Source organism: Ursus maritimus (genome assembly GCF_017311325.1).
Source record: "Ursus maritimus isolate PB19 chromosome X unlocalized genomic scaffold, ASM1731132v1 scaffold_X1, whole genome shotgun sequence".
In the NCBI taxonomy this organism is placed as follows: domain Eukaryota; kingdom Metazoa; phylum Chordata; class Mammalia; order Carnivora; family Ursidae; genus Ursus; species Ursus maritimus.
The window spans coordinates 2,616,595-2,644,239 of NW_024423319.1; the positions used below are offsets into that span (position 1 = coordinate 2,616,595).

Below are 27,645 nucleotides of genomic sequence, written 5' to 3' on the forward strand. Positions count from 1 at the left end.
AAAGGGGGTAAGTAATTACAGTAATGCCATTAGAATTCAGGAATTTCTATATGGTGGCTAACAGAACATAATAAAAAAATTTTAAAAATTAAAAAAATAATTCAGGAATTTCAGTTTAAAACAAAAGACACAGATATAAGACCAAATTAATCTTAAATTTGAATGGAAATGGCAGGAACTCATTGAGTATGAGCATGGACTCATTCAGTATGAACTCTGATTGTCAGTATGGACCCTCAAAGAAATGTATTTCCTAGCTCTGTCCACTGCAAAGACTTGGAAGCAATGAACATTATCGGTTGCAACAAAGAGAACCCTTAGTGCCCACATTACGATCTCTAGAAGAAACCAGAGGTCCTTGGAGAAATGGCTGGTTTCAGATCCAGGGCAGAATAAGGATAAGATAAGTATGGAACATCTTAGAGTATCCAAAAGTTAGGCTCTATGTTGAGGTTATGTCAAAAAGACACCAGAGGCATGTGAAGGGGCTCCCAATGTCCAAATGTCAAACAATGTGAGCATCAGAAGGAATAATAACTGCAGTGGTGAATCACCATACATTAATACTCATGAGTTCATTGCAATACTGAAAAAGTCCCCAAATGATCCTTGTTCACTTTAAGAGACCAGAAGACAGCAACCCATCACCCTGAAAAGGGAGAGAATAAAGCAATAATTCTGCCTTTCTTGTGTGGATTGTATTTCAGGAAAACAAAGTGGTTTGTAGTTACCCTTCATGGGACAATTCCAGCCAATAAATGCAACAAGAATAATAAAGTTAGAAAATTACCACTTTACAACACCTAATGAATTAATGGATCTATGTAATAACTCTCAACGGCTGCCAAATCTATTACATGGAGGCCGATATGTGGAGTGAGCATACACTATGGTTTTCCTGGGGGCAAGTCCTGGCTTACATTGGTTGTCCTGTGCCACACCCTCCTTCACTCTCAAACTTGTCTCCATTTGGATGATACATTATATCATCACCCTAGTAACAGGGAACTTTGTAAAGAATGAGGAAAACTAATAATACCTGAACTCACTGCTCAATCTTAACATTATATATAATATACAGAGAGAGAGAGAGAGCACGCGTGCCCAGATATTAAGGATCTCCTGATGGGATGTGGTGGAGATTATGCATACGAAGCACTCGGCACCATGCCTGAGATAAGCCTGTGTTCAATAGGCAGTAGCTGCAATTATTGTAGAATTTAGATCAGTGTAAAAAATGGGCTAAGGCCTTCCCTCTGATAACCATCCATAGTTGTGGTTTTTTTTTTTTTTAAGATTTTTTTTTTTATTCATTTATTTGACAGAGAGAGAGAAAGCCAGCGAGAGAGGGAACACAAGCAGGGGGAGTGGGAGAGGAAGAAGCAGGCTCCCAGCGGAGGAGCCCGATGCAGGGCTCAATCCCAGGACTCTGGGATCACACCCTGAGCCGAAGGCAGACGCTTAACAACTGAGCCACCCAGGCGCCCCACCATCCATAGTTTTGAGCTTCTCCTGTCATGTGTCCTTTCCAGACATTTTTGGGGAGCTACACTTTCTCCTATGCAGCAATGATGTGGGGCTAAAAAGAATCAGTAGACATGGGAAGGCAAAGCTGGAAATGAGCCAATGGCAGAAAGTTCTTAAAGATTCAGGCAGAGAGGAGGGACGCCTTGGTGTCTCAGTCAGTTAAGCGACCAACTCTTCATTTGGGCTCCGGTCGTGAGATCGAGCCCCACATCGGGCCCTGCTCTCAGTGGCGAGTTCTCTTGAGATTCTCTCTCTCTCCCCCTGCCCCTACCCCTGCTTGTGTGCCCTCTCTCTCCCTCCTTCCCTCCCTCCCTCCTTCTTTCTCTCTCTCTCTCTCAAATAAATAAATGTATCTTTGGGGTACCTGGGTGGCACAGTCAGTTAAGCGACCGACTCTAGGTTTCGGCTCAGGTTGTGATCTCAGGGTCGTGAGATCGAGCCCTGCATCAGGCTCTGTGCTCATTGCAGAGTCTGCTTGAGAGCCTCTCTCCCTCTCCTCCTGGCCCTCCTGCTTGTTCTCTCGTTCTCTCTCTCTCAAATAAATGAATAAATAAATCTTAAAAAAAAAAAAAAGATTCAGGCAGAGAGGGAACTACAAGGGCAAGAAGAAAGAGATTAGCTTTTCTGCTTAGTGCACTATTTCCTAGTGCTTCTTCTAAGGAAGAGATGTCTATATATCATCTAATGTTTGTTAGCATTTACAAGGTGTTTTCACCTTGTATCACCGATTGTTACAGTGGAGAGTCTCCTGATCACCTCTTGTTGGTGACCGCTGTGAATGGGCAGGGTCCCTTTTGACACACAGGAAGATTTTCACAGAAAAAGACCCACAGACTTCTTATCACATTATTTCATTATAAAGTCAACTACTACTTACTTAAGCAACGCATACCAATTTGTTCTATACTACTTATGTCCCTTATTTTTGTCATCCCACTGTCTGTTGTAAGCCTAGCATTGTGGGTAAGTCACACTTTTTAGAATGGCCACTCCCCAAAGACAAGAGAACCATTGCTGGCGAAGATGTGAGAAAAGGGAACCATTGTGCAACTGTTGGTGCGATTGTAAACTGTTGCAGCCTCCATGGAAAACGGTATGGCGGAAACTCAAAAACTAAACAGTGGAACTATGGTACGATCCATCAATTCCACTTCTGAGTATACACCCAAAAGAAGTGAAAGGACAGAGTCAAACAGATATTTGTGTACCTGTGCTCATATAGCACTATTCACAATAGATAAAAGTGGAAGCAACCTAAGTGTCCATCAACAGATGGATGGGGGGGGGGAAGTGGCATATACCTACAGTGGATCATTATCTGTCCCTCAAAAAGGAAAGAAAAACTGAGACATGCTACAATATGGATGAATCTTGAAGACATTATGCTCAGTGAAATATGCCAGTCACAGAAGGACAAATACTGTATGTATGAGATATCCAAATTCATAGAGAAAGAGAGTACAGTGGTGGTTGCCAGGGGTTGGGAGGAGGAGGGAACGGGGAATAGGTGTTTAATGGGTACAGAGTTTCAGTTCAGAAAGATGAAAAGTTTTAGAGATGGATGACAGTGATGATTGTACAACAATGGGAATGTACTTAATGCCACTGAGCTCTATATCCAAAAATGGCTTAAAAGGTAAAATTTGCATTATTTGTATTTTATTGCAATAAAAAGGCAGAGGGGAAACACTGTTGTAAAGATTGACATCTGGATAAAGAAGATGTGGCTCATATATACGATGGAATATTACTCACCCATCAGAAAGGATGAATACCTACCACTTACATCGACATGGTTGGAACTGGACGGGATTATGGTAAGTGAAATAAGTCAAGCAGAGAAAGACAATTATCATATGGTTTCACTCATGTGGAATATAAGGACTAGTGTGGAGGACCATAGGGAAGGGAGGGAAAACTGAATGGGAAGAAATCAGAGAGGGAGACAAACCATGAGAGACTTTTGACTCTGGGAAACAAACTGAGGGTTGAGGAAAGGGAGGTGGGTGAGGGGATGGGGTAACCAGGTGAGGGGCTTTAAGGAGGGCCCGTGATGTGATGAGCACTGGGTGTTATATGCAACTAATGAATCATTGAACACTATATCAAAAGTAATGATGTACTGTATGTTGGCTAATTGAATTTAAATTAAAAAAAAAAAAGATTGATGTCTGGAATATATGAAATGCTTCTACAAAACTGTAAGAAAGTCATCCTACCCATTTGAAGAAAGGTCATGATACCCACATAGATGATGCCATGGAAAAGGAAATTGAAATGGCCAATAAGCATATAAAGGAGCTCGATCTCCTTAGTGGTTGGAGAAATGCAAAAGAAGACCACCACCCCAAACCCAAATGTAATCCGATTATACTCAGCATTGGTGAGAATACGGAACAATTAGTACCCAACCTGCTGGTGGGAGTCATAAGCTGCAAACAATTTGGCTATACCGAATACTCACCTAGCCTGTGACCTAGCAATAGGTCATTAACTCCTCTAAACTCTTGGACTCCTTCAAACGCTGCAAAACTCAATTGCACGTATGCCAGACATCAGAATATTCCTAGCGTCACCGCTTTTAAGGGCTCTGAAGTGGAAAGTACCCACATGTCCATGGACAAGAAAACGGATGAATGAATTGAGGAGTGGAATGCTACAACAGGGAAAATGAAAGCAGTACGGCTCCGCGGAATAGTATAGGTGATACTGTTAGGACACAATGTTGGGCGAAAAAGGAAGCGGCGGAACACGAGGCAGAACGCGATACAATTTATTGTACTACCCAGGCAACACACCAGGAGGCCAGGACAGTCAAGGATACATACACGGGTCTCTAAAACAAAACAAAAACCAACCAACCAACCAACCAGCCAGCCAGCCAACCAACCAACCAGCCAGCCAGCCAACCAACCAACCAACCAACCAGCCAACCAACCAACCGAAAAACAAACCCTAGAAGACGGAGGGGGGTGGTTTACACGGGACACGCGGGAGGATGGCTATTCCTCTGCGAGTGGAAGCAGTGGGTGGGAAGGGCCCCGGGAGGAGACTGGCCAGGAATTGTTAAAGTGTCCCACGTCAGGAAGGCGGAGGCTTGAGCACCTACCTGTTCCACACTCCCGGATCCTTTTGTCCTTTCCCAGGAAGACGGCCTGTGAAACGTCCCTGAACGGTAGAGCTGCAACGGCCCGGCCCGGGCCTCAGTCCTGGATCCTCGATCCTCGATCTTCGATTCTCGATCCTCGATCCTCGATCCTCGACCCTCGACCCTCGGCACCAGCGCCTGGGCGGCAGTTGGTCCAGGGGGCGTGTCTCGGCCGAGGTCCCGCCTCCCGCATGCGCGCTGTGCCGGCCAATCAGGGACGCTCCCGCCCAGGCGAGGCTGTCTCGCTCCTCTCCATCCCTTGGCCCTCAGAGGAGCATCGCGGAGGGCGTGGTGTGGAGGTCGCTGTGCGGATGGAGGGATGGAGGGAGGGACAGAGAGGCAGAGGATGGGGTGGGGCATAGGGACCCTCAGGGAGGCCCAGGCGGGTAGGGAGCCGGACCGGTGGCCATGGGGGGGGGGGGCGTGGTTCTCCTCAGACGTGGGGGATCAGGGTGTGGGACGGCGGCTGGGCTGACCTCTGAGGTGATGTCCCACAGGGTCCTCTGGGGCTCTGACAGGACATGACGAGGGCCCTGAGGGCAGGGCTGGCAGGGCCGGCAGGGGCGAGGCGGTCTGGCGGTCCCCACTTCCTGGGAAGGTCGCACCTGGTGAGGAGGGCCGTCTGCGTCTGTCCCTCCTGCCCGGCCGCCCGGCCGCACGTTTGGTCCCCGAGGTCATCCTGGGGTCCAGATGGGCTCAGGGGCCCCCTCCCCCAGACCTGACCGTCCCGGACAGGGGGCAGAAGCTGTCCCCATCCATTCGGAGGACATTTTTTGTCCCGGCCACGGTTGGGCCTCCAGACCAGCACATTGTCCGCGAGGACCTAGGGGTGGGGATGGCCTCCGTCCCAACGTGAGGCAAGAATGTGGGCGGAAGGCCCTGGCCCTCAGATGCCCGGGGCAGGTCGCGTGCCCTGGGTCTGAGCCGGGGCGGGGCGGGCGGGTAGGCGTCCGCCGTCCGCGTCTTTGTCCCCTCCCGGTCCAACGAGAGACACGAGGACACGCCCACTCTGATCTGCACAGAGGACCCTTGCCTGGCATCGCTCACTGACCATGTCCCCATTTCTTTAATGCGTGTTTGCGCTCACAAGGTGCAGGAGACACCTCGGGATGGCGCCGGCTGGGAGGCGCCCGGGGAGAGCTGCGAAGGCCCGGTGGAGGCTCAGGGTATGGCAGCCTATGACTTTGGGAGACAAGAGAGAAAGAAGCTGAGTGGGCCAGAGGCTGAAGGTACTGTCTATCACACACCTTTGCAGATACAGCACTTGTAGATACCGCACGAGCGGAGTCACTGCTTTGGAGTCCTCCGCGTTGTAAAAACTAAAATCCTCGTGTGTGTGTGTGTGTGTGTGTGTGTGTGTGTCTGTCTGTCTGTCTGTCTGTCTGTCTCTGTGTGTGTCTGTCTCTGCGTGGGTCTGTCTGCCTCTCTCTGTGTATGTCTGTCTCTGTGTGGGTCTCTCTCTCTCTCTCTCTCTCTGTGTGTGTCTGTCTGTCTCTGTGTGGGTCTGTCTTTCTGTCTCTGCGTATGTCTGTCTCTGTGTAGGTCTCTGCGTGTGTGTGTGTGTGTGTGTGTGTGTGTGTGTAAAAAGCAGTTTCATGTACCAGAGGTTGTCCACTTGATCCTCCCGTCCCAAACTGGGATTACAGAGGCTTAGGTAGCAGCTCTTCTGCTCCCCCACAGTCTTTCTTTCCAAAATATCTCACACCTGCTGGGTGATGTGCTCTGCCATTAACCTTGAAAGGCTTGTAACACTGTCTCCATGGCATGGTCCTGGTCCCTGATCCAGTTTCAGCTGACCTGGCACATACATGCTTCCTTCCCTATGTCTGCCTTAAAAAACTTTTGTTTGCAAGAGGCCTAAAAAACTCCACAGTGAGGATATTGCTCCCTGAAAACTGATCAAAATGCCATACTTCGTTTTATTGTTTTAATTCCGTTAGCCAACATGTAGTACATCATTAGTTTGTGATAAAATGTTCAATGATTCATTAGTTGCGTATAACACCCAGTGCTCATCACATCACATGCCCTCCTTAATGCCCACCACCATGCTTCATTTTAAAATGTTTTCCACTTTTATTTCAACACAGGAGACAATCCAGTAACCGATAAACATGGGCGAAAAAGGCCTTCCACAGAAACATTTGAGGAAGATGTGGGGTAATGTGTTCGTAGCATTTTCAGTCTCCAGATCGAGGCACCTTGGCTAACGTACCAATTATTCTCTGTAAAATCCTAGAATGAGACATTTCTTCCAAAACAAATATGACCGTTGTTTATCCTTAATAATGTTTGATGTAACTTCTTCACAGAAATGAAGTACAGCAGATGCTGGAAGGACTTGGAGGTATGCTTAAGTGATATTTGCAGTGGAAAAAAAAAAGTTTTAAACCATACAGCTTTTTAAAAAGATTTTATTTTTATTCATTTGTCAGAGAGAGGGAGAGAGAGGCAGAGAGAGGCAGAGAGAGAGCACAAGCAGGGGGAGAGGCAGGCAGGGGGAGAGGCAGGCAGAGGGAGAAGCCGGCTCCCCGCTGAGTAAGGAGCCAGACGCGGGACTCGATCCCAGGACCCTGGGATCATGACCTGAGCCGAAGGCAGCTGCTTAACCAACTGAGCCCCCCAGGTGTCCCAAACCATACAGCTTTTATAAATGGAAATGTTAATGAGAGGTCTACAACACTGATTTTACTGCCTTGTTCTCGTATGTAGGATACTACACAAGTATTTAGTGTGATTCAACTTTGCAAGTTTCTTTACTGACCTTTTCCATTGTTGATGTGGAAAAGTAAAAATGGTACTAACATTGATGAGGTAAGAATGATGCCATTATTTTATACATGTGTACATATAATGTACTGTGTAAGAAAATGGACGGAGAAAAGTTTGTACCTCCTTTTGTGTGCACAGATTAGTGATATATCAGTATCTAATGTCAAGTTTAAGTTTTCTTAATTTAGTTACTTTTCATAACTTTCCGGTGTCCTATTCTTTGGAGTAGCAGCACACACTGAATCCTCTAAAAAACAAAAACAAAAACAAAACAAAACCCCCCCAAAAACCCTCTTTATTGTTTTTTTTTTTTTTTCATTAGCAAACTGTGTAGCTGCAAACTAAAGAACTCTCCTAGCTAGTGAGAAATATATAATCATATCCAAACTCCTAAGTTTCATGCTGTTCGGTCAGATGTCAGTTACACCACCTGCACTACAGGGCAGCACACTTAGCAGAGTTCACGTCAATTTACGGCTCTTCGATAGAGATCATCCTTACCAGAAAGTATGTTTTGAAAGCTTTGCTCTATTTGGTGGTGACAAAGTGCTTGCTTTGTGAGCTGTCTAATAAACTTCTTACTATAGATGAATTCCGGATGGATAAAATATTTTTATTATAATGCAGATCCTTCATGACTACTGAAAAATAACTATTGATTGTAGATCCATCAAGTCAAATCATATGATTTGCAAAGTTTTATTTGAAGTACTAAGAGTCTGTGAAATGCAGCACTTAACGGATAAAAGTGTTATGTTAAAAAGCTCCGTGAAAATATTTAAAAAATGTTTTTGAATTCATTTATTTAAATAGAATTTTTACACCCGCAGCGTTTGTCTCTTGTAGTAAAACAGTTAAAAGCATCACTCACTAGATTGCTTGAAAAATAATTTTTTAAATGTGCGATATAATTATTTTTATCCTTTTGAGGATCGTTTTTAAGAAAATACGTTTGTGCATTTTTTATAATGCATTCTAATGGTAATCCACCTAAACATGTCCCTTGAATTGGAGGATATTTTATAAATTTAGAAAAATTTGCCTTTTAGCCGTTTTCTCACAAGGAAATTAAAGTCTGTCTTTGGGAGTCTCCGTACACATTTTGATAATGGAAAATATCTTGATTATTATCCCCTTTTCATTATGTCTAAACGAAAAGGTGACCTGCAGTTAGAAAAATTAGAGTTGGGATACTAGTACTAGAAAGATTTTACAGAAAATAGTGAGCAAATCTTGCTTTTTGAAATGATGCCTGTGTTATAATTTTTATTTTACTTATTTTATTTTTTGACGTGTAATCGGCATACAATATTGTATCAGTTCCAGGCATACAACATAGTGATTGGACATTTATGATGCCTGTATTACAAATTTTAAATGTCACCATACGGTACTGTATGGTGACTAACATAACATAATAAAAAAATAAAAAAATAAATTTTATATGTCTTTGCACATTGCCGAGGCAACATTTACCCATATTGATTTGTATATATGAAAACAAAATGATTTTCAACACTAAATTTCGATGAATGTTTTCTATACAGTTGACATTAAACAGGCCCTTCTTGCAAAGAGAAAAATGTTCGAAATGAATGCAAAAGCTTCTGTCAAAACCACTAACGAAAAAATTGAGCGTGTTTGGAAAATACAACAAGAACAAAGGTGAAGTTGTTGTTTTTGTTTTTGTTTTTTTTAAGTCACGATGACATTTGTATCATTTCTTAGTATTCATTGTTGCAAATAACCTAAGGCAAATTCTATTATATTGAATTTTCCAGTGAAAAATAGATTTTACTTATTTTTTCCCTAAGCGGATAAATTCTGTTAACCTCACTCCTTAACAGAATTGAGATGTATTTCCTAGAAACCAATAAAGATGACCTTTTTTCCCTTTCCAATAACAAGTGAGTTTTCTTCCTATAACATTAATTCATATTTGTTCTAGACCTACAGTAGCTGAACTTCAGGTAAATGTCTTAAACCATTATTCTTGTTAACTGTATTCAGTTATGTAGAAAAGGTTAATCTTATATCATAAATAATTTGCATATTTTCACTAAATTGTGTTCACTGTTCTTTCTTAAAAATCATTGTTGTGCCAAAGAGGGGAAATATTTAAGTGAAATATTCCTGTTTGGAAATCTTCCATGATAAATGGATATGATATCCTTATTGAATCCATTTATCATATCAGAGCATGCATGTTCTTCAGTAAGAAGAAATGAAAAGTAAACTGCTTTTAGATGAAATGATTTTTTTTTCTGGAAAGTTGATAGTACAGTAAATCCTCACTAGTTTTTAAGAGGTAAGGCATGTGAGATAGCTTATATATTGGTCAGTTAGGAACAATACTTTTGGAATAAGAGTAAATTGTTCATATACCCTTTCTGTTTCCCATGAGATGCTTTCAGAGGCTATTATGCTATTACTGCCTTCTCCTTTTATAGTGCGAATTGTGTCAAATCAATTTTGTTTTGAATATGGTTAATTTTTTCATATCTTTATGAAGTATGACAGTGCTCATTATTGTTTTACAGGCAGAATCTTCATTTCAAATATTCTCAGCAGTTTCTGACTTTGTTTTGGGAGTGGGATACAGACATGCGGAAAGCCCAGGAACAAGAAGAAAAACTAGCTGTTGGTATCAGCCTTGGTTTAAAATTGATTTATTTATTGTATCAAAGTTTCAAGTTGCAATAGGTCATGAAAAACACAGGAGATAATGTAGAGTCCATGAGCCCAGATGGGTAAAGGTGGGTAGAAGAGGTAGCGGTGGGAGACTGAATGTTCTATTTGGATTGCTTCTGTCTATTTAGTGATATAGGAAGGTCACCAGTTAAGAGTTAGAGTGGTGGAGGAGGTGTTGCCTTTGGGGGGGCAGAGAAGAAGTCCTGAAATTGTTTCCTGAGAGCAGGCCAGCGAATGGACTAGGGAAATATCACTGCCAAGCAGCATTATGAGTCTGATTTAGGTTAGTGTCATAGTGATTCGTGAATTTAAAGTGAGACCACTCTGCATGGTTGTGGCAGAGCAGCTGGAGAGTTGGATTTTCCAGGGTTGCAATTTAGCCACGCAGACTGACAGAGTGAAAAAGAGGGCAAAGTACATGTGCAAGTGCATAGGTATGATGACGGGCCATGGAATTTAAGCCAAGAAGGAGGAAAAGGGAGAATGTGAGAGTGGAGACCTGGGGACAATGAAAAGTCGTGGGATCAACGGGATGTTAATCCTGAAAGAGTATTGAACTGTAGTAAAAAAAAGGGGGAGAACTACAAACAGGGAGGTAGAGGTTGAACGTTTGGGGCAGGGGGAAGAGGAGAAACAGTATAGTACAGTGGTCAAGAGCCTGGACTCTGGAACCAATTTTGGGGGGTCCAATCCTGGTTGACCAGTACTAGCTGCGAAGTCAGGGACAAATTGTTTATCTCTGTACCTCACTCGGTTTCCTCACCTGTGAAAGGAGACGAGACATAATAAGAGTACTTGCCTCATAGAGTTGTTTTGAGGATTAAATAAGATCATATATAATAAGTTTATTTAAAATGGTTCAGAACAGTACCTGACACACAGTTCCTATATAAGTCTCTGCTCTAATTAATATTATGTAGATGTTGCAGTTATTGGGAATGACAGAATCCAGGGTATGACTATGTAAGTGAGTGACTGAAGTAGGGAAGAGGACAAAATTATTGTTGGAGATTAGGTCAAGGAACAGAGAGGCTAGTATCATCTGTATACATACTGAAATGACCAAGAATCAACACATGTTTCAAATGTTTCTAGAAAGAATATCTCTGGGACGCCTGAGTGGCTCAGTCGGTTAAGCATCTGCCTTCAGCTCAGGTCATGATCCCAGGGCCCTGGGTTCGAGTCCCACATCGGGCTCCTTGCTCAGCGGGAAGTCTGCTTCTCCCTCTGCCTGCCACTCCCCCTGCTTGTGTGCTCTCTCTCTCTCTCCCTCTCTGATAATAAATAAAATCTTTAAAAAAGAAAGGAAGAAAGAAAGAAAGAATATCCCTTCTGTAACTACCGTTAGGAAGGATTATTGTATAGATTTTTGCCTACTTGTGGCAAACACGTTATTGGAAAGGTCATTTGTGGATTTTGAAGTCAAAAATTAAAACATATTTTCGATATTGGTGAGACAGACAATTTCCTACTTAATGGCTGCTAGGTAGGATCATCGTATTGTTTTTGTATACTAGTGGTGAACACAATTATCTAAACTTGGTCATAAAAGTTGTTAAAACAGGAAATGTTAACAAGTATCGGTTTAAAGAATATTCCTTTCAAACTTTATGTATAATTATGTTTTCTAAACATTAAATGTTACCCACATTTTATCACCCTTTTCTTTTATATTTGTAGGGTATGTTCCGAGACCAACGAAAGGTTCTTCAACAAGCTAGAATTGTTCAGAACCAGACACTGCAAAAAATTAAAAATTTATATGAGCAATTCTTAAAGGTCTGTTGTATTTGGCAATGCCATACATTCTTATAAAACAAAATATGTAGGGGCGCCTGGGTGGCTCAGTCGGTTGAGCAACCGGCTCCTGGTATTGGCTCAGGCTGTGGGTCCTGATCTCATGGGTTGTGGGATCGAGCCCTGCCTCATGCTCCCTGCTTAGCGGGGAGTCAGCTTGAAGATTCTCTCCCTCTGCCCCTCCTCCCACTTCCATGTGCACATTGCTCTCCCTCTGTCTCTCAAATAAGTAAATAAATATTTAAAAAATATGTAATATGTATATAAAGGTACAAGACAGATTGTTTCTTTCCAAATCTATGGGGGGGGGGGGAACCATTTAGGTTGTACATCTAAATTGTTAACCATTTTCCATTTGGAATTCGTTGCTTTGGATTTAACATAATTAGTAAATGCATTTTTATTTTAGGATTAATTAATAGTTTTGTGGGAGTCATTTAAAACAGGGAACTGTAAAGTGGGAATTTTACCTAGGAATATATGTATTGTGAAGAAAACTGGTACTTTAGTAACACTTTAATCATAATTTGTTGTCCAGCAATCAGTTTTGAGGAGATCAGCCATAAATATATAGTGGAAACTAGGAGGTCTATAAATCACTTCTACATGTCTTTTACTTGTATTAACAGTTTTTGTTAAACATGAGTAGGCAATTGTAATTGATGAATACCACTTTTATATTCAAATGTGTTACATGAGTGTTTTATGGCATATTTGCTTTTGGAATATTAGACTAATAATGACTTTATATACATACTTAAAATCATAAGGAAAGGTCTAAATGTATAACAGAATGAAAAAGCCAGAGGAGGACTAAACGTTTGTGAATTGAGAATGATCTGCTGTGATATTTGCACATTAGTAAGTTGTCCTCAGTGACACAGACCTCTTCTTCATGCAGATATATACTTATTTAGGAGGTGATGGGATGCTGCACATTGGGGGCGGCGGAAGGGAGTGGGAGGTGTACTTTACCTCTGCAATTGTACCTTAATATCTTTCTTTGAATTCCCACTGCTACTGCCCTCGTTCAGGATCTCACCATTCCTTGCTTATACTATTAAACTCTCATCTGAGTTCTCTCTTCTCCAGTCCATCCTTCACAGTTCTGCAATATGATCTTCCAAAACATATACCATTCCTCCCGAAAACCTGTCATTAGCTTCCCATTTTATTTTTCATTATTTTTTTTTATTATGTTCAGTTAGCCACTGTATAGTACATCGTTGGTTTTTGATGTAGTGTTCAGTGATTCATTAGTTACGAGCTCTGGGTGTTATACGTAGCTTCCCATTTTAAACTCTCAGGTAGTCAATGTCTGCCCTGTAACAAGACTCCCTTTGTAGTTTTATACTTATATTCCTCCTTTCCTCCCGCCCCTCCAGTACACTAACTCACCATTACTTCCTTGTTTCTAGAGTGCTTTCAACTCCCTCTTCCCTTTACCCACTGAAATCTTATTCTTTTGCCAACTAAATCAGAATCAATCTTATTTTCCAGTACACAGTTCATGGCAAGTTGTGTTTCCTTACTTGTTACAAAGTTTTGGTGTTGTTTTTATTTACGCGTTTTTTATTCTCACTGGAATAAGGAAGGAAGAGATCGTGCATTCATTTGCAAATTCCTCCACAGCACTTAACAGCACTTTTTACATAGTATGCACTAGATCACTGTTTGTTAAATGAATTGTAAAGATTTAGAACATGCTTGTGTTTCATAACTTAAAGAGGTCATGTTACAGATCATTTTATTCCCTCCAATGGAATCATGTTACATTGATTTTTACTCATTATAAGTGCACTGTTATGTGGTGTTTAGAAAGCTTATTAGAGGGGCGCCTGGGTGGCACAGCGGTTGAGCGTCTGCCTTCGGCTCAGGGCGTGATCCCGGCGTTGTGGGATCGAGCCCCACATCAGGCTCCTCCGCTGTGAGCCTGCTTCTTCCTCTCCCACTCCCCCTGCTTGTGTTCCCTCTCTCGCTGGCTGTCTCTCTCTGTCAAATAAATAAATAAAAATCTTAAAAAAAAAAAAAAAGAAAGCTTATTAGAGAGTTTAAAAATTATGGTATTTCATTCTATGGGACTGTCAGTCTTTTTCTTTTTTTTCCTCCACCTTGACCTTAACTGTTTATTAACCCATTGTTTCGAGCAAAGTGTACTACGGTCATGCCTCTATAGTAATAATATTTGACTCAAACACAACATTTAAAAAATTTCTTAAGTGGGTATTTTTATCTCCATGTATTAGGTATAATATTTTATTTGGAATAAATAAAGAGCATCCTTTGACTATTAAGACTTGTTGCTTTTGAAATTTAGTTTTTTAAAGATTTTATTTATTTTTGGGGGGAGAGAGAGAGAGCGCGCGTGCATGTGCACGAGCAGGGGGAGGGGCAGAGAGAGAGGGAGAAGCAGACTCCCTGCTGAGCAGGGAGCCAGACGTGGGGCTCGATCCCAGGACCCTGAGATCATGACCTGAGCCAAAGGCAGACGCTTAACTGACTGAGCCTCCCAGGCACCCCTTGAAATTTTTAATTTTACATGTTTGGAGCATGAGAGGAAAAGTGGTGGTTTATAACTGACCTAGGCTTTTTGTTTTAGAGTATGCAGGACTTAGAGAAGGACCATGAACATCTTCTCACTGATGAACAAAGTGAAGTTAGGGAAGAAATGACCAAGTTGCAAAACAGAATTGTGAGGGAAGCTGTAAGTAGTGTGTATTTAATATTAAGAACTAAGGAGGGGTGTGAGCATTGGGGTATTTTGTTTGCCAAAATGTATGTAACAATTACCTAAATAACATGTGAATGTTTAATATTTCCTTCCTTGAAACAGCAACAGCAAGAGCTGGCAATTGTTCAAAAGTCTCTTCATTCCCTGTTGTTCTGATGACTTTGAAGAAAGAACAGGAACCTAAGTTTTACGATACAAGTATAACATTAGCTACACTGAACCACGTTGTAGTAGTTTAAAAACTGTAGTTGAAATCAGTACATCTTGTTTATCATAGCTTGCTTGTTAAGTGCAAGAATCTTTTCCTGTTAAAACCCCAAACCCTAAACAGTTATGTGGGTAGCAGCAATTCCACAATTATATGTATTAAACTCTCAACCCTTCATTAGTAATGATGACTTTTTGTACTTAACACTGTCAATTAACTTTTAACAATAAGGATGATTTAATTTTAGGCTTGGCCTCAGTGGATCTGTATCAGTCCCAAAAGTTTCAAAGCACAAGTACAGAAAGAAGGCTACATTGCTTTTCCTAAAGGAAAAAAAATTAAAGAATATAAAATCTATCTTATCCGTGTACCCGCTTGTATTTATTCATTAGTTTACAGAGCCAATTCCAATAAAAATATGATTTCAGAAGAAAATGTACTCCACTGCCTTATAAAAATTATTGAAAGTAAACATGAGATTGTGTTTTTGAATAAATTAAACCGCCTAAAATCACTGGGAGAACAAAACTACATATATAAATATCAGTGCTGAGACATGGGTTTGTGAATATGTCATTTCCACAAAGACATCAAAATGTCATTTAATTGGTGTTGGTTCACTATTAAATGACACCTGCCCTTAGCATTGATTGAAAGTATTTCATTAATATGCACATATACTTAATCACTTATGGTTTGAGTATTTCACATCTGTCTTCAAAGATAATCTACCTACATAACGTACTTAATGATCAAACAGTTGACATTTATTTCATCCCCTGACAACCTCAAATGAGGAAATACATACTTGAAGCAACTTTGGCTGATATTCTAAGGGGAAGAAATATTTTGCTGTTGTATTATGATTATTTTTGTATTGATACATAATTTGCCATTATATATTATTTGTATACACATTACGATTATATATACTATGTATATATTCTAACATATATATTCAACTTTACTTTTTAAAGCAGGTTTAGGTTCACAACAAAATGGAGCAGAATTTTTTTTTCCACCCAGGTTAAGTGGGTTTTACTTCAATTTCATTTTTCCACTGCCTTTTACTATAGTTGCTTTCAGGGAGAGCTCTCAAAGGAAAGATGATGGAAATGAATCTTGTACTGGCTTATTTAAACCAAAAGGTATTTCGAGAATCCAATAAAACTAGGTAGAATTCAGTTCTTGGTACTTGTTTTAAGTATTACTGGCTGCCATAAAGAAAGGTCACAAGAAGCTATGGTACATTGTTAAGAAGGACAATTTTCTTCAGTCCTCAGTCCTGACCCAGTCCTTATGCTCAGTGTCTGGTTAACTGTGGACCTTCCGTCTGAAACCCAAACACTGCAGGACCACCTTCCCCTCCTCTGTCCCTCCTCACACATCTGCTTCTTCCCTTTCCTCCTCCAAAACAAATGAAGAAACAAAAATAACATCAGAATCAGACCTATCAATACAGAGATCAAACTGATGGATGCCAGAGGGGAGAGGGGTGTGGGAGGGGCATAATGGGTCAGTTATGGTTGGTGACCCATCGCAGCTACACTTGGGGTAAGCATAGCATAGCTACTACAGTAGCACGCTATATTCCCTATGCTGTGCCTTTTATTCCCATGACTTATTCATTCCATAACTGTATCTCCCACTCCCTTTGACCCATTATGCCCCTCTGGCATCCATCAGTTTGTTTATTCATTTGTTTTGTTTTTTAGACTGCACATTCCACATCTTTCTTAACCAGTCATCTACTGATGGACACTTAGGTTGCTTCCATATTTTGACTATTGTAGGTAATGCTGCAATGAATATAGGAGTGCATATATCTTTCGAATTAGTGCTTTCATTTTCTTCAGATAAATAACCAGAATTAGGATTGTTGGATCTTATGCTGGTTCTCTATTTTCTTGAGGAACCTCCATACTGTCTAGCAATGTTATGTAATAACTGTCCCCAAGCACAAGAGGGAGGAAGAAGAGAAAGACCACCTGTCAATCCAGGTCCAGAGGCAGTGGCAAGGTGAGATGATCCCACCTAAGCTTCTCTTAGGAGCATATATATAGCATAGCATATAGAGATGTTGAATCACTATGTTGTAAAAAAAAGGGGGAGAACTACAAACAGGGAGGTAGAGGTTGAACGTTTGGGGCAGGGGGAAGAGGAGAAACAGTATAGTACAGTGGTCAAGAGCCTGGACTCTGGAACCAATTTTGGGGTCAATCCTGGTTGACCAGTACTAGCTGCGAAGTCAGGGACAAATTGTTTATCTCTGTACCTCACTCGGTTTCCTCACCTGTGAAAGGAGCGAGACATAATAAATGCTTGCCTCATAGAGTTGTTTTGAGGATTAAATAAGATCATATATAATAAGTTTATTTAAAATGGTTCAGAACAGTACCTGACACACAGTTCCTATATAAGTCTCTGCTCTAATTAATATTATGTAGATGTTGCAGTTATTGGGAATGACAGAATCCAGGGTATGACTATGTAAGTGAGTGACTGAAGTAGGGAAGAGGACAAAATTATTGTTGGAGATTAGGTCAAGGAACAGAGAGGCTAGTATCATCTGTATACATACTGAAATGACCAGAATACAGCACATGTTTCAAATGTTTCTAGAAAGAATATCTCTGGGACGCCTGAGTGGCTCAGTCGAGGTTAAGCATCTGCCTTCAGCTCAGGTCATGATCCCAGGGCCCTGGGTTCGAGTCCACATCGGGCTCCTTGCTCAGCCAGGGAAGTCTGCTTCTCCCTCTGCCACTCCCCCTGCTTGTATTGCTCTCTCTCTCTCTCTCTCCCTCTCTGATAATAAATAAAATCTTTAAAAAAGAAAGGAAGAAAGAAAGAAAGAAAGAAAGAAAGAAAGAAAGAAAGAAAGAATATCCCTTCTATAACTACCGTTAGGAAGGATTAAGTGATTAAGTATATGTGCATATTAATGAAATACTTTCAATCAATGCTAAGGGCAGGTGTCATTTAATAGTGAACCAACACCAATTAAATGACATTTTTGATGATCTTGTAAGGAAAGCAAACATATTCACAAACCCATGTCTCAGCACTGATATTTATATATGTAGTTTTGTTCTCCCAGTGATTTTAGGCGGTTTAATTTATTCAAAAACACAATCTCATGTTTACTTTCAATAATTTTTATAAGGCAGTGGAGTACATTTTCTTCTGAAATCATATTTTATTGGAATTGGCTCCTGTAAACTAAATGAATAAATACAAGCGGGTACACGGATAAGATAGATTTTATATTCTTTAATTTTTTTCCTTTAGAAAGCAATGTAGACTATCTTTCTGTACTTGTGCTTTGAAACTTTTTGGGACTGATACAGATCCACTGAGGCCAAGAACCTAAAATTAAATCATCACTTATTGTTAAAAGTTAATTGACAGTGTTAAGTACAAAAGCTATCATTACTAATGAAGGGTTGAGAGTTTAATACATATAATTGTGGAATTGCTGCTACCCACATAACTGTTTTAGGTTGGGGTTAACAGGAAAGATCTTGCACTTAACAAGCAAGCTATGATAAACAAGATGTACTTTGATTTCAACTACAGTTTTTAAACTACTACAACGTGGTTCAGTGTAGCTAATGTTATACTTGTATCGTAAAATCTTAGGTTCCTGTTCTTCTTCAAAAGTCATCAGAACAACAGGGAATGAAGAGACTTTTGAACAATTGCCCAGCTCTCCTGCTGTTGCTGTTTCAAGGAAGGAAATATTAAACATTCACATGTTATTTAGGTAATTGTTACATACATTTTGGCAAAACAAAATACCCCATGTACTCACACCCCTCCTTGTCATTAATTAAATACACACTACTTACAGCTTCCTTCACAATTCTGTTTTGCAACTTGGTCATTTCTTCCTAACTCACCTTTGTTCATCAGTGAGAAGATGTTCATGGTCCCTCTCTAAGCCATGGCATCTCTAAAACAAAAGCCTAGGTCAGTTATAAACCACCACTTTTCTCCTCTCATGCTCCAAACATGTAAAATTAAAAATTTCAAGGGGTGCCTGGAGGCTCAGTCAGTTAGCCGTCTGCCTTTGGCTCGGATCATGTGATCTCAGGGTCCTGGGATCGAGGCCCCACGTCTGGCTCCCTGCTCAGCAGGGAGTCTGCTTCTCCCTCTCTCTCTGCCCCTCCCCTGCTTCGTGCACATGACTTCGCCTTCTCTCTCCCCCAAAATAAATAAAATCTTTAAAAACTAAATTTCAAAAGCAACAAGTCTTAATAGTCAAAGGATGCTCTTTATTTATTCCAAATAAAATATTATACCTAATACATGGAGATAAAAATACCCACTTAAGAAATTTTTTAAATGTTGTGTTTGAGTCAAATATTATTACTATAGAGGCATGCCGTAGTACCCTTTGCTCGGAAACAATGGGTTAATAAACAGCTAATGGATCAAGGGGTGGAGGGAAAAAAAAAAAGAAAAAGACTGACAGTCCATAGAGATGAAATACCACTAATTTTTAAACTCTCTAATAAGCTTTCTTTTTTTTTTTAAGATTTATTTATTTATTTGACAGAGAGACAGCCAGGAGAGAGGGAACACAAGCAGGGGGAGTGGGAGAGGAAGAAGCAGGCTCACAGCAGAAGAGCCTGATGTGGGGCTCGATCCGCCGGATCACGCCTGAGCCGAAGGCGGACGCTCCGCTGTGCCGCGACTGTAATAAGCTTTCTAAACACCACATAACAAAAATTCACTATAATGATAAAAATCAATGTAACATGATTCATTGGAGGGAATAAAATGATCTGTAACATGACTCTTTAAGTTATGAAACACAAGCATGTTCTAAATATGTACACATTCATTTAACAAACAGTGATCTAGTGCATACTATGTAAAAAGTGCTGTTAAGTGCTGTGGAGGAATTTGCAAATGAATGCTGCGATCTCTTCCTTCCTTATTCCAGTGAGAATAAAAAACGCGTAAATAAAAACAACACCAAAACTTTGTAACAAGTAGAAACACAACTTGCCATGAACTGTGTACTGAAAATAAGATTGATTCTGATTTAGTTGGCAAAAGAATAAGATTTCAGTGGGTAAAAGGGAAGGGAGTTGAAAGGCACTCTAGAAACAAGGAAGTAATGGTGAGTTAGTGTACTGGAGGCGCGGGAGGAAAGGAGGAATATAAGCATTATAAACTACAAAGGGAGTCTTGTTACAGGGCAGACATTGACTACCTGAGAGTTTAAAATGGGAAGCTACGTATAACAATCTTCAGAGCTCGTAACTAATGAATCACTGAACACATACATCAAAAACCAACGATGTACTATACAGGTGGCTAACTGAACATAATAAAAAAAAAATAATGAAAAATAAAATGGGGAAGCTAAGCCGCAGGTTTTCGGAGGAATGGTATATGTTTTTGGAAGATCATATTGCAGAACTGTGAAGGGATGGACTGGAGAAGAGAGAACTCAGATGAGAGTTTAATAGTATAAGCAAGGAATGGTGAGATCCTGAGCCGAGGGCAGTAGCAGTGGGAATTCAAAGAAAGATATTAAGGTACAATTGCAGAGGTAAAGTACACCTCCCACTCCCTTCCGCCGCCCCCCCCCTCCCTCTCACCCCCAAACACCACCCAAGGACTACACACACACACCAAGAAAAAGAAGGGAATGTGCAGCATCCCATCACCTCCTAAATAAGTATATATATCTGCATGAAGAAGAGGTCTGTGTCACTGAGGACAACTTACTAATGTGCAAATATCACAGCAGATCATTCTCAATTCACAAGCGTTTAGTCCTCCTCTGGCTTTTTCATTCTGTTATACATTTAGACCTTTCCTTATGATTTTGCAAGTTGTATATAAAGTCATTATTAGTCTAATATTCCAAAAGCAAATATGCCATAAAACATCATGTAACACATTTGAATATAAAAAGTGGTATTCATCAATTACAATTGCTATCTCATGTTTAACAAAAACTGTTAATACAAGTAAAAAGACATGTAGAAGTTGATTTATAGGCCCCTAGTTTCCACTATATATTTATGGCTGATCTCCTCAAAACTGATTGCTGACAACAAATTATGATTAAAGTATTTACTAAAGTACCAGTTTTTCATCAATTACATATATTCCTAGAGTAAAATTCCACTTTACAGTTCCCTGTTTTAAATGACTCCCACAAAACTATTAATTAATCCTAAAATAAAAATGCATTTACTAATTATGTTAAATCCAAAGCTAACTTAATTCCAAATGGAAAATGGTTAACAATTTAGATGTACAACCTAAATGGTTCCCTCCCCATAGATTTGGAAAGAAACAATCTGTCTTGTACCTTTATATACATATTACATATTTTTAAATATTTATTTACTCTTATTTGAGAGACAGAGGGAGAGCAATGTGCACATGGAAGTGGGAGGAGGGGCAGAGGGGAGAGAATCTTTCAAGCTGACTCCGCTAGCAGGGAGCATGAGGCAGGGCTCGATCCCCACAACCCATGAGATCAGGACCCACAGCCTGAGCTCAATACCAGTGGAGCCGGTTGCTCAACCGACTGAGCCACCCAGGCAAGCGCTATACTTTGTTTTATAAGAATGTATGGCATTGCTCAACATACAACAGACCTTTAAGAATTGCTCATATAAATTTTAATTTTTGCAGTGTCTGGTTCTGAACAATTCAGCTTTTGTTGAAGAACCTTCTGGTCTGAACATACCCACACAATATAAAAAAAAGGGTGATAAAATGGGTAACATTTAATGTTTAGAAAAACATAATTATACATAAAGTTTGAAAGGAATATTCTTTAAACCGATACTTGTTAACATTTTCCTGTTTTAACACTTTTATGACCAAGTTTTAGATAATTGTGTTCACCACTAGTATACAAAAACAACATCACTGATGATCCTACCTTAGCAGCCATTAAGTAGGAAATGTCTTCCACCACAATATCGAAATATGTTTTAATTTTTGACTTCAAAATCCACAAATGACCTTCAACTAGTGTTTGCCACAAGTAGGCAAAATCTATACACAAACCTTCCTAACGGTAGTTACAGAAGGGATATTGCTGCTTTTTCTTTCTTCCTTTCTTTTTTAAAGATTTTATTTATTATCAGAGAGGGAGAGAGAGAGTCACACAAGCAGGGGGAGTGGCAGGCAGAGGGAGAAGCAGACTTCCCGTGAGCAAGGAGCCCGATGGCGGACTCGAATGGGCCCTGGGATCATGACCTGAGCTGAAGGCAGATGCTTAACCGACTGAGCCCACTCAGGTCGCTCCCAGAGATATTCTTTTCTAGAAACATTTGAAACATGTGTTGATTCTTGGTCATTTCAGTATGTATACAGATGACTCTAGCCTCTCTGTTCCTTGACCTAATCTCCAACAATAATTTTGTCCTCTTCCTACTTCAGTCACTCACTTACATAGTCATACCCTGAGTTCTGTCATTCCCAATAACTGCAACATCTACATAATATTAATTAGAGCAGAGACTTATAAGTAGGAACTGTGTGTCAGGTACATGTTCTGAACCATTTTAAATAAACTTATTATATATGATCTTATTTAATCCTCAAAACAACTCTATGAGGCAAGTACTCTTATTATGTCTCGTCTCCTTTCAGTGAGTGGGAAACCGAGGTGAGGTACAGAGATAAACAATTTGTCCCTGACTTCGCAGCTAGTACTGGTCAACCAGGATTGGACCCCCCAAAATTGGTTCCAGAGTCCAGGCTCTTGACCACTGTACTATACTGTTTCTCCTCTTCCCCTGCCCCAAACGTTCAACCTCTACCTCCCTGTTTGTAGTTCTCCCCTTTTTTTTACTACAGTTCAATACTCTTTTCAGGATTAACATCCCGTGGATCCCACGACTTTTCATTGTCCCCAGGTCTCCACTCTCACATTCTCCTTTCCTCCTTCTTGGCTTAAATTCCAGGCCGTATGCCAACCTATGCACTTATACTTTGCCTCTTTTTCACTCTGTCAGTCTGCGTAGCTAAATTGCAACCCTGGAAAATCCAACTCTCCAGCTGCTCTCTGCCACAACCATGCAGAGTGGTCTCATTTAAATTCACGAATCACTACTGACACACTAACCTAAATCAGACTCATATGCTGCTTGGCAGTGATATTTCCTAGTCATTCCACGCTGGCCTGCTCTCAGGAACAATTTCAGGACTTCTTCTCTGCCCCCCAAAGGCAACACCTCCTCCACCACTCTAACTCTTAACTGGTGACCTTCCTATATCACTAAATAGACAGAAGCAATCCAAATAGAACATTCAGTCTCCACACACCTCTTCTACCCACCTTTACCCATCTGGGCTCATGGACTCTACATTATCTCCTGTGTTTTTCATGACCTATTGCAACTTGAAACTTTGATACAATAAATAAATCAATTTTAAACCAAGGCTGATACCAACAGCTAGTTTTTCTTCTTGTTCCTGGGCTTTCCGCATGTCTGTACCACTCCCAAAACAAAGTCAGAAACTGCTTTGAGAATATTTGAAATGAAGATTCTGCCTGTAAAACAATAACTGACACTGTCATACTTCATAAAGATATGAAAAAATTAACCATATTCAAAAACAAAATTGGATTTGACACATATCGCACTATAAAAGGAGAAGGCATTAACAGATGATAGCCTCTGAAAGCATCTCATGGGAAAGAAAGGTATATGAACAATTTTACTCTTATTCCAAAGTATTGTTCCTAACTGACCAATATATAAGCTATCTCATGCCTTACCTCTTAAAAACTAGTGAGGATTTACTGTGTACTATCAACTTTCCAGAAAAAAAAAATCATTTCATCTAAAAGCAGTTTACTTTTCTCATTTCTTCTTACTGAAGAACATGCATGCTCTGATATGATAAATGGATTCAATAAGGATATCATATCCATTTATCATGGAAGATTTCAAACAGGAATATTTCACCTTAAATATTTCCCTCTTGGCACAACAATGATTTTAAGAAAGAACAGTGAACACAAATTTTTAGTGAAAATATGCAAATTATTTATGATATAGATTAACCTTTTTACATAACTGAATACAGTTAACAAGCAAATAATGGTTTAAGACATTTACCTGAAGTTCAGCTACTGTAGGTCTAGAACAAATATGACGATTAATGTTATAGGAAGAAAACTCACTTGTTTTGGAAAGGGAAAAGGTGCATCTTTATTGCTTTCTAGCAAGAATACATCTCACTCTGTTAAGGAGGAGGTTAACAGAGAATTTATCCGCTAGGGAAAAAATAAAGTAAAATCTATTTTCACTGGAAATTACAATATAATAGAATTTGCCTTAGGTTATTTGCAACAATGAATACTAAGAAATGATCTAAATGTCATCGTGACTTAAAAAAACAAAAACAAAAACAACAACTTCACCTTTTGTTCTTGTTGTACTTTCCAAACTACGCTCAATTTTTTCGTTAGTGGTTTTGACAGGAAGCTTTTGCATCTCATTTCGAACATTTTTTTCTCTTTGCAAGAAGGGAAGCCTTGTTTAATGTCAACTGTATAGAAAACATTCATCGATTAATAGTGTTGAAAATCATTTTGTTTTCATATATAACAAATCCAATATGGGTAAATGTTGCCCCGGCAATGTGCAAAGACATATAAAATTTATTTTTTATTTTTTTATTATGTTATGTTAGTCACCATACAAGTACCCGTATGGTGACATTTAAAATTTAAGTGAATACAGGCATCATAAATGTCCAATCACTATGTTTATGCCTGGAACTGATACAATATTGTATGCCGATTACACGTCAAAAAATAAAATAAGTAAAATAAAAATTATAACACAGGCATCATTTCAAAAGCAAGATTTGCTCACTATTTTCTGCTAAAATCTTTTTCTAGTACTAGTATCCAACTCTAATTTTTCTAACTGCAGGTCACCTTTTCGCTTAGACATACAGAAAAGGAGGATAATAATCAAGATATTTTCATTATCAAAATGTGTGTCACGGAGACTCCCAAAGACAGACTTTAATTTCCTTGTGAAAAGAAAACGGCTAAAAGGCAAATTTTTCTAAATTTATAAAATATCCTCCAATTCAAGGGACATGTTATGGTGGATTACCATTAGAATGCATTATAAAAAATGCACAAGCGTGATTTCTTAAAAATCCATCTCAAAGAGATAAAAATAATTATATCGCACATTTAAAAAATTATTTTTCAAGCAATCTAGTGAGTGATGCTTTTTAACTGTTTACTACAAGACAACGCCTGGGTGTAAAAATTCTATTTAAATAATGAATTAAAAGCATTTTTTAAATATTTTCACGGAGCTTTTTAACAGGGTAACACTTTTATCCGTTAGTGCTGCATTTCAACTCTAGTACTTCAAATAAAACTTTGCAAATCATATGATTTGACTTGATGGATCTACAATCAATAGTTATTTTTCAGTAGTCATGAAGGATCTGCATTATAATAAAAATATTTTATCCATCCGGAGATTCATCTATAGTAAGAGTTTATTAGACAGCTCACAAAGCAAGCACTTGTCACCACCAAATAGAGCAAAGCTTTCAAAACATACTTTCTGGTAAGGATGACCTCTATCGAAGAGCCAAGTGAATTAGCGTGAACTCTGCTAAGTGTGCTGCCCTGTAGTGCAGGTGGTGTAACTGACATCTGGCCGAACAGCATGAAACTTAGAGTTTGGATATGATTATATATTTCTCACTAGCTAGGAGAGTTCTCTTGTTGCAGCTACACAGTTTGCTAATGAAAAAAAAAAAAAAAAAACAATAAAGGGTTTTTGGGGGTTTTGTTTTGTTTTTGTTTTTGTTTTTAGAGGATTCAGTGTGTGCTGCTACTCCAAAAGAATAGGACACCGGAAAGTTAATGAAAAGTAACTAAATTAAGAAAACTTAAACTTGACATTAGATACTGATATATCACTAATTGTGCACACAAAAGGAGAGGTACAAACTTTTCTCGTCCATTTTCTTACACAGTACATTATAAACATTAAATAAAAAACTGGCATCATTCTTACCTCATCAATGTTAGTACCATTTTTACTTTTCCCACATCAACAATGGAAAAGGTCAGTAAAGAAAACACAGGGTTGAATCACACTAAATACTTGTGTAGTACCCATTAGATGAACAAGGCAGTAAAATCAGTGTTGTAGACCTCTCATTAACATTTCCATTTATAAAAAGCTGTATGGTTTGGGACACCTGGGGAGCTCAGTTGGTTAAGCAGCTGCCTTCTGCCTCAGGGTCATGATCCCAGGGTCCTGGATCGGTCCGTCGCGTCTGGCTCCCCTTACTCAGCGGAGCCGGCTTCTCCCTCTGCCTGCCTCTCCCTGCCTGCCTCCCCCTGCTTGTGCTCTCTCTCTGCCTCTCTGCCTCTCTCTCCTCTCTCTGACAAATGAATAAAATCCAAAATCTTTTAAAGCTGTATGGTTTAAAACTTTTTTTTTTCCACACTGCAAATATCACTTAAGCATACCAAGTCTCCAGCATCTGCTGTACTTCATTTCTGTGAAGAAGTTACATCAAACATTATTAAGGATAAACAACGGTCATATTTGTTTTGGAAGAAATGTCTCATTCTAGCAGATTTTACAGAGAATAATTGGTACGTTAGCCAAGGTGCCTCGATCTGAGACTGCAAATGCTACGAACACATTACCCCACATCTTCCTCAAATGTTTTCTGTGGAAGGCCTTTTTCGCCCATGTTTATCGGTTACTGGATTGTCTCCTGTGTTGAAATAAAAGTGGAAAACATTTTAGGCCAAGAAGCATGGTGAGTGGGCATTAAGGAGGGCATGTGATGTGATGAGCACTGGGTGTTATTCATAACTAATGAATCATTGAACATTTTTATCACAAACTAATGATGTACTACATGTTAGCTAACGAGGAATTAAAACAATAAAGAAGATATGGGCATTTTTGATCAGTTTTCGGAGCAATATCCTCACTGTGGAGTTTTTTAGGCCCTCTTGCAAACAAAAGTTTTTTAAGGCAGACATAGGGAAGTGGAAGCATGTATGTGCCAGGTCAGCTGAAACTGGATCAGGACCAGGACCATGCCATAGACAGTGTTACAAGCCTTCAAGGTTAATGGCAGAGCACATCACCCAGCAGGTGTGATATTTTTGGAAAGAAGACCTGTGGGGAGCAGAAGAGCTGCTACCTAAGCCTCTGATAATCCCAGTTTTGGGCGGGAGGATGAAGTGGACAACCTCTGGTACATGAAACTGCTTTTTACACACACACACACACACACACACACACACACGCAGAGACCTACACAGAAGAACAGACATACGCAGAGACAGAACAGACCCACACAGAGACAGACAGACACACACAGAGAGAGAGAGAGAGAGAGAGAGACCACACAGAGACAGACATACACAGAGAGAGGCAGACAGACCCACGCAGAGACAGACACACACAAGAGACAGACAGACAGACAGACAGACAGACACACACACACACACACACACACACACACACAGAGGATTTTAGTTTTTACAACGGGAGGACTCCATAAGCAGTGACCCAATGCCTCGTGCGGTATCTACCAAGTGCTGTATCTGCAAAGGTGTGTGATAGACAGTACCTTCAGCCTCTGGCCCCTCAGCTTCTCTTCTCTCTTGTCTCCCAAAGTCATAGGCTGCCATACCCTGAGCCTCCACCGGGGCCTTCGCAGCTCTCCCCGGGCGCTCCTCCCAGCGGGGCGCCATCCCGAGTGTCTCCTGCA

The 27,645-nt window shown here is 40.1% G+C and overlaps 1 protein-coding gene across 1 annotated transcript; it reads left to right on the top strand.

The window, feature by feature from the left end:
* Positions 1 to 5,196: 5,196 nt before the first annotated feature.
* LOC103679709 (synaptonemal complex protein 3-like) lies at positions 5,197 to 14,822 on the top strand. Its single transcript, XM_040634444.1, has 9 exons — positions 5,197 to 5,283; positions 5,766 to 5,904; positions 6,814 to 6,835; positions 6,988 to 7,022; positions 8,995 to 9,112; positions 9,988 to 10,087; positions 11,819 to 11,917; positions 14,535 to 14,639; positions 14,769 to 14,822. Exons 1-9 carry the CDS (start codon positions 5,197 to 5,199, stop codon positions 14,820 to 14,822), a joined length of 759 nt encoding a protein of 252 aa, XP_040490378.1.
* The last annotated feature ends 12,823 nt before the right edge of the window (positions 14,823 to 27,645 follow it).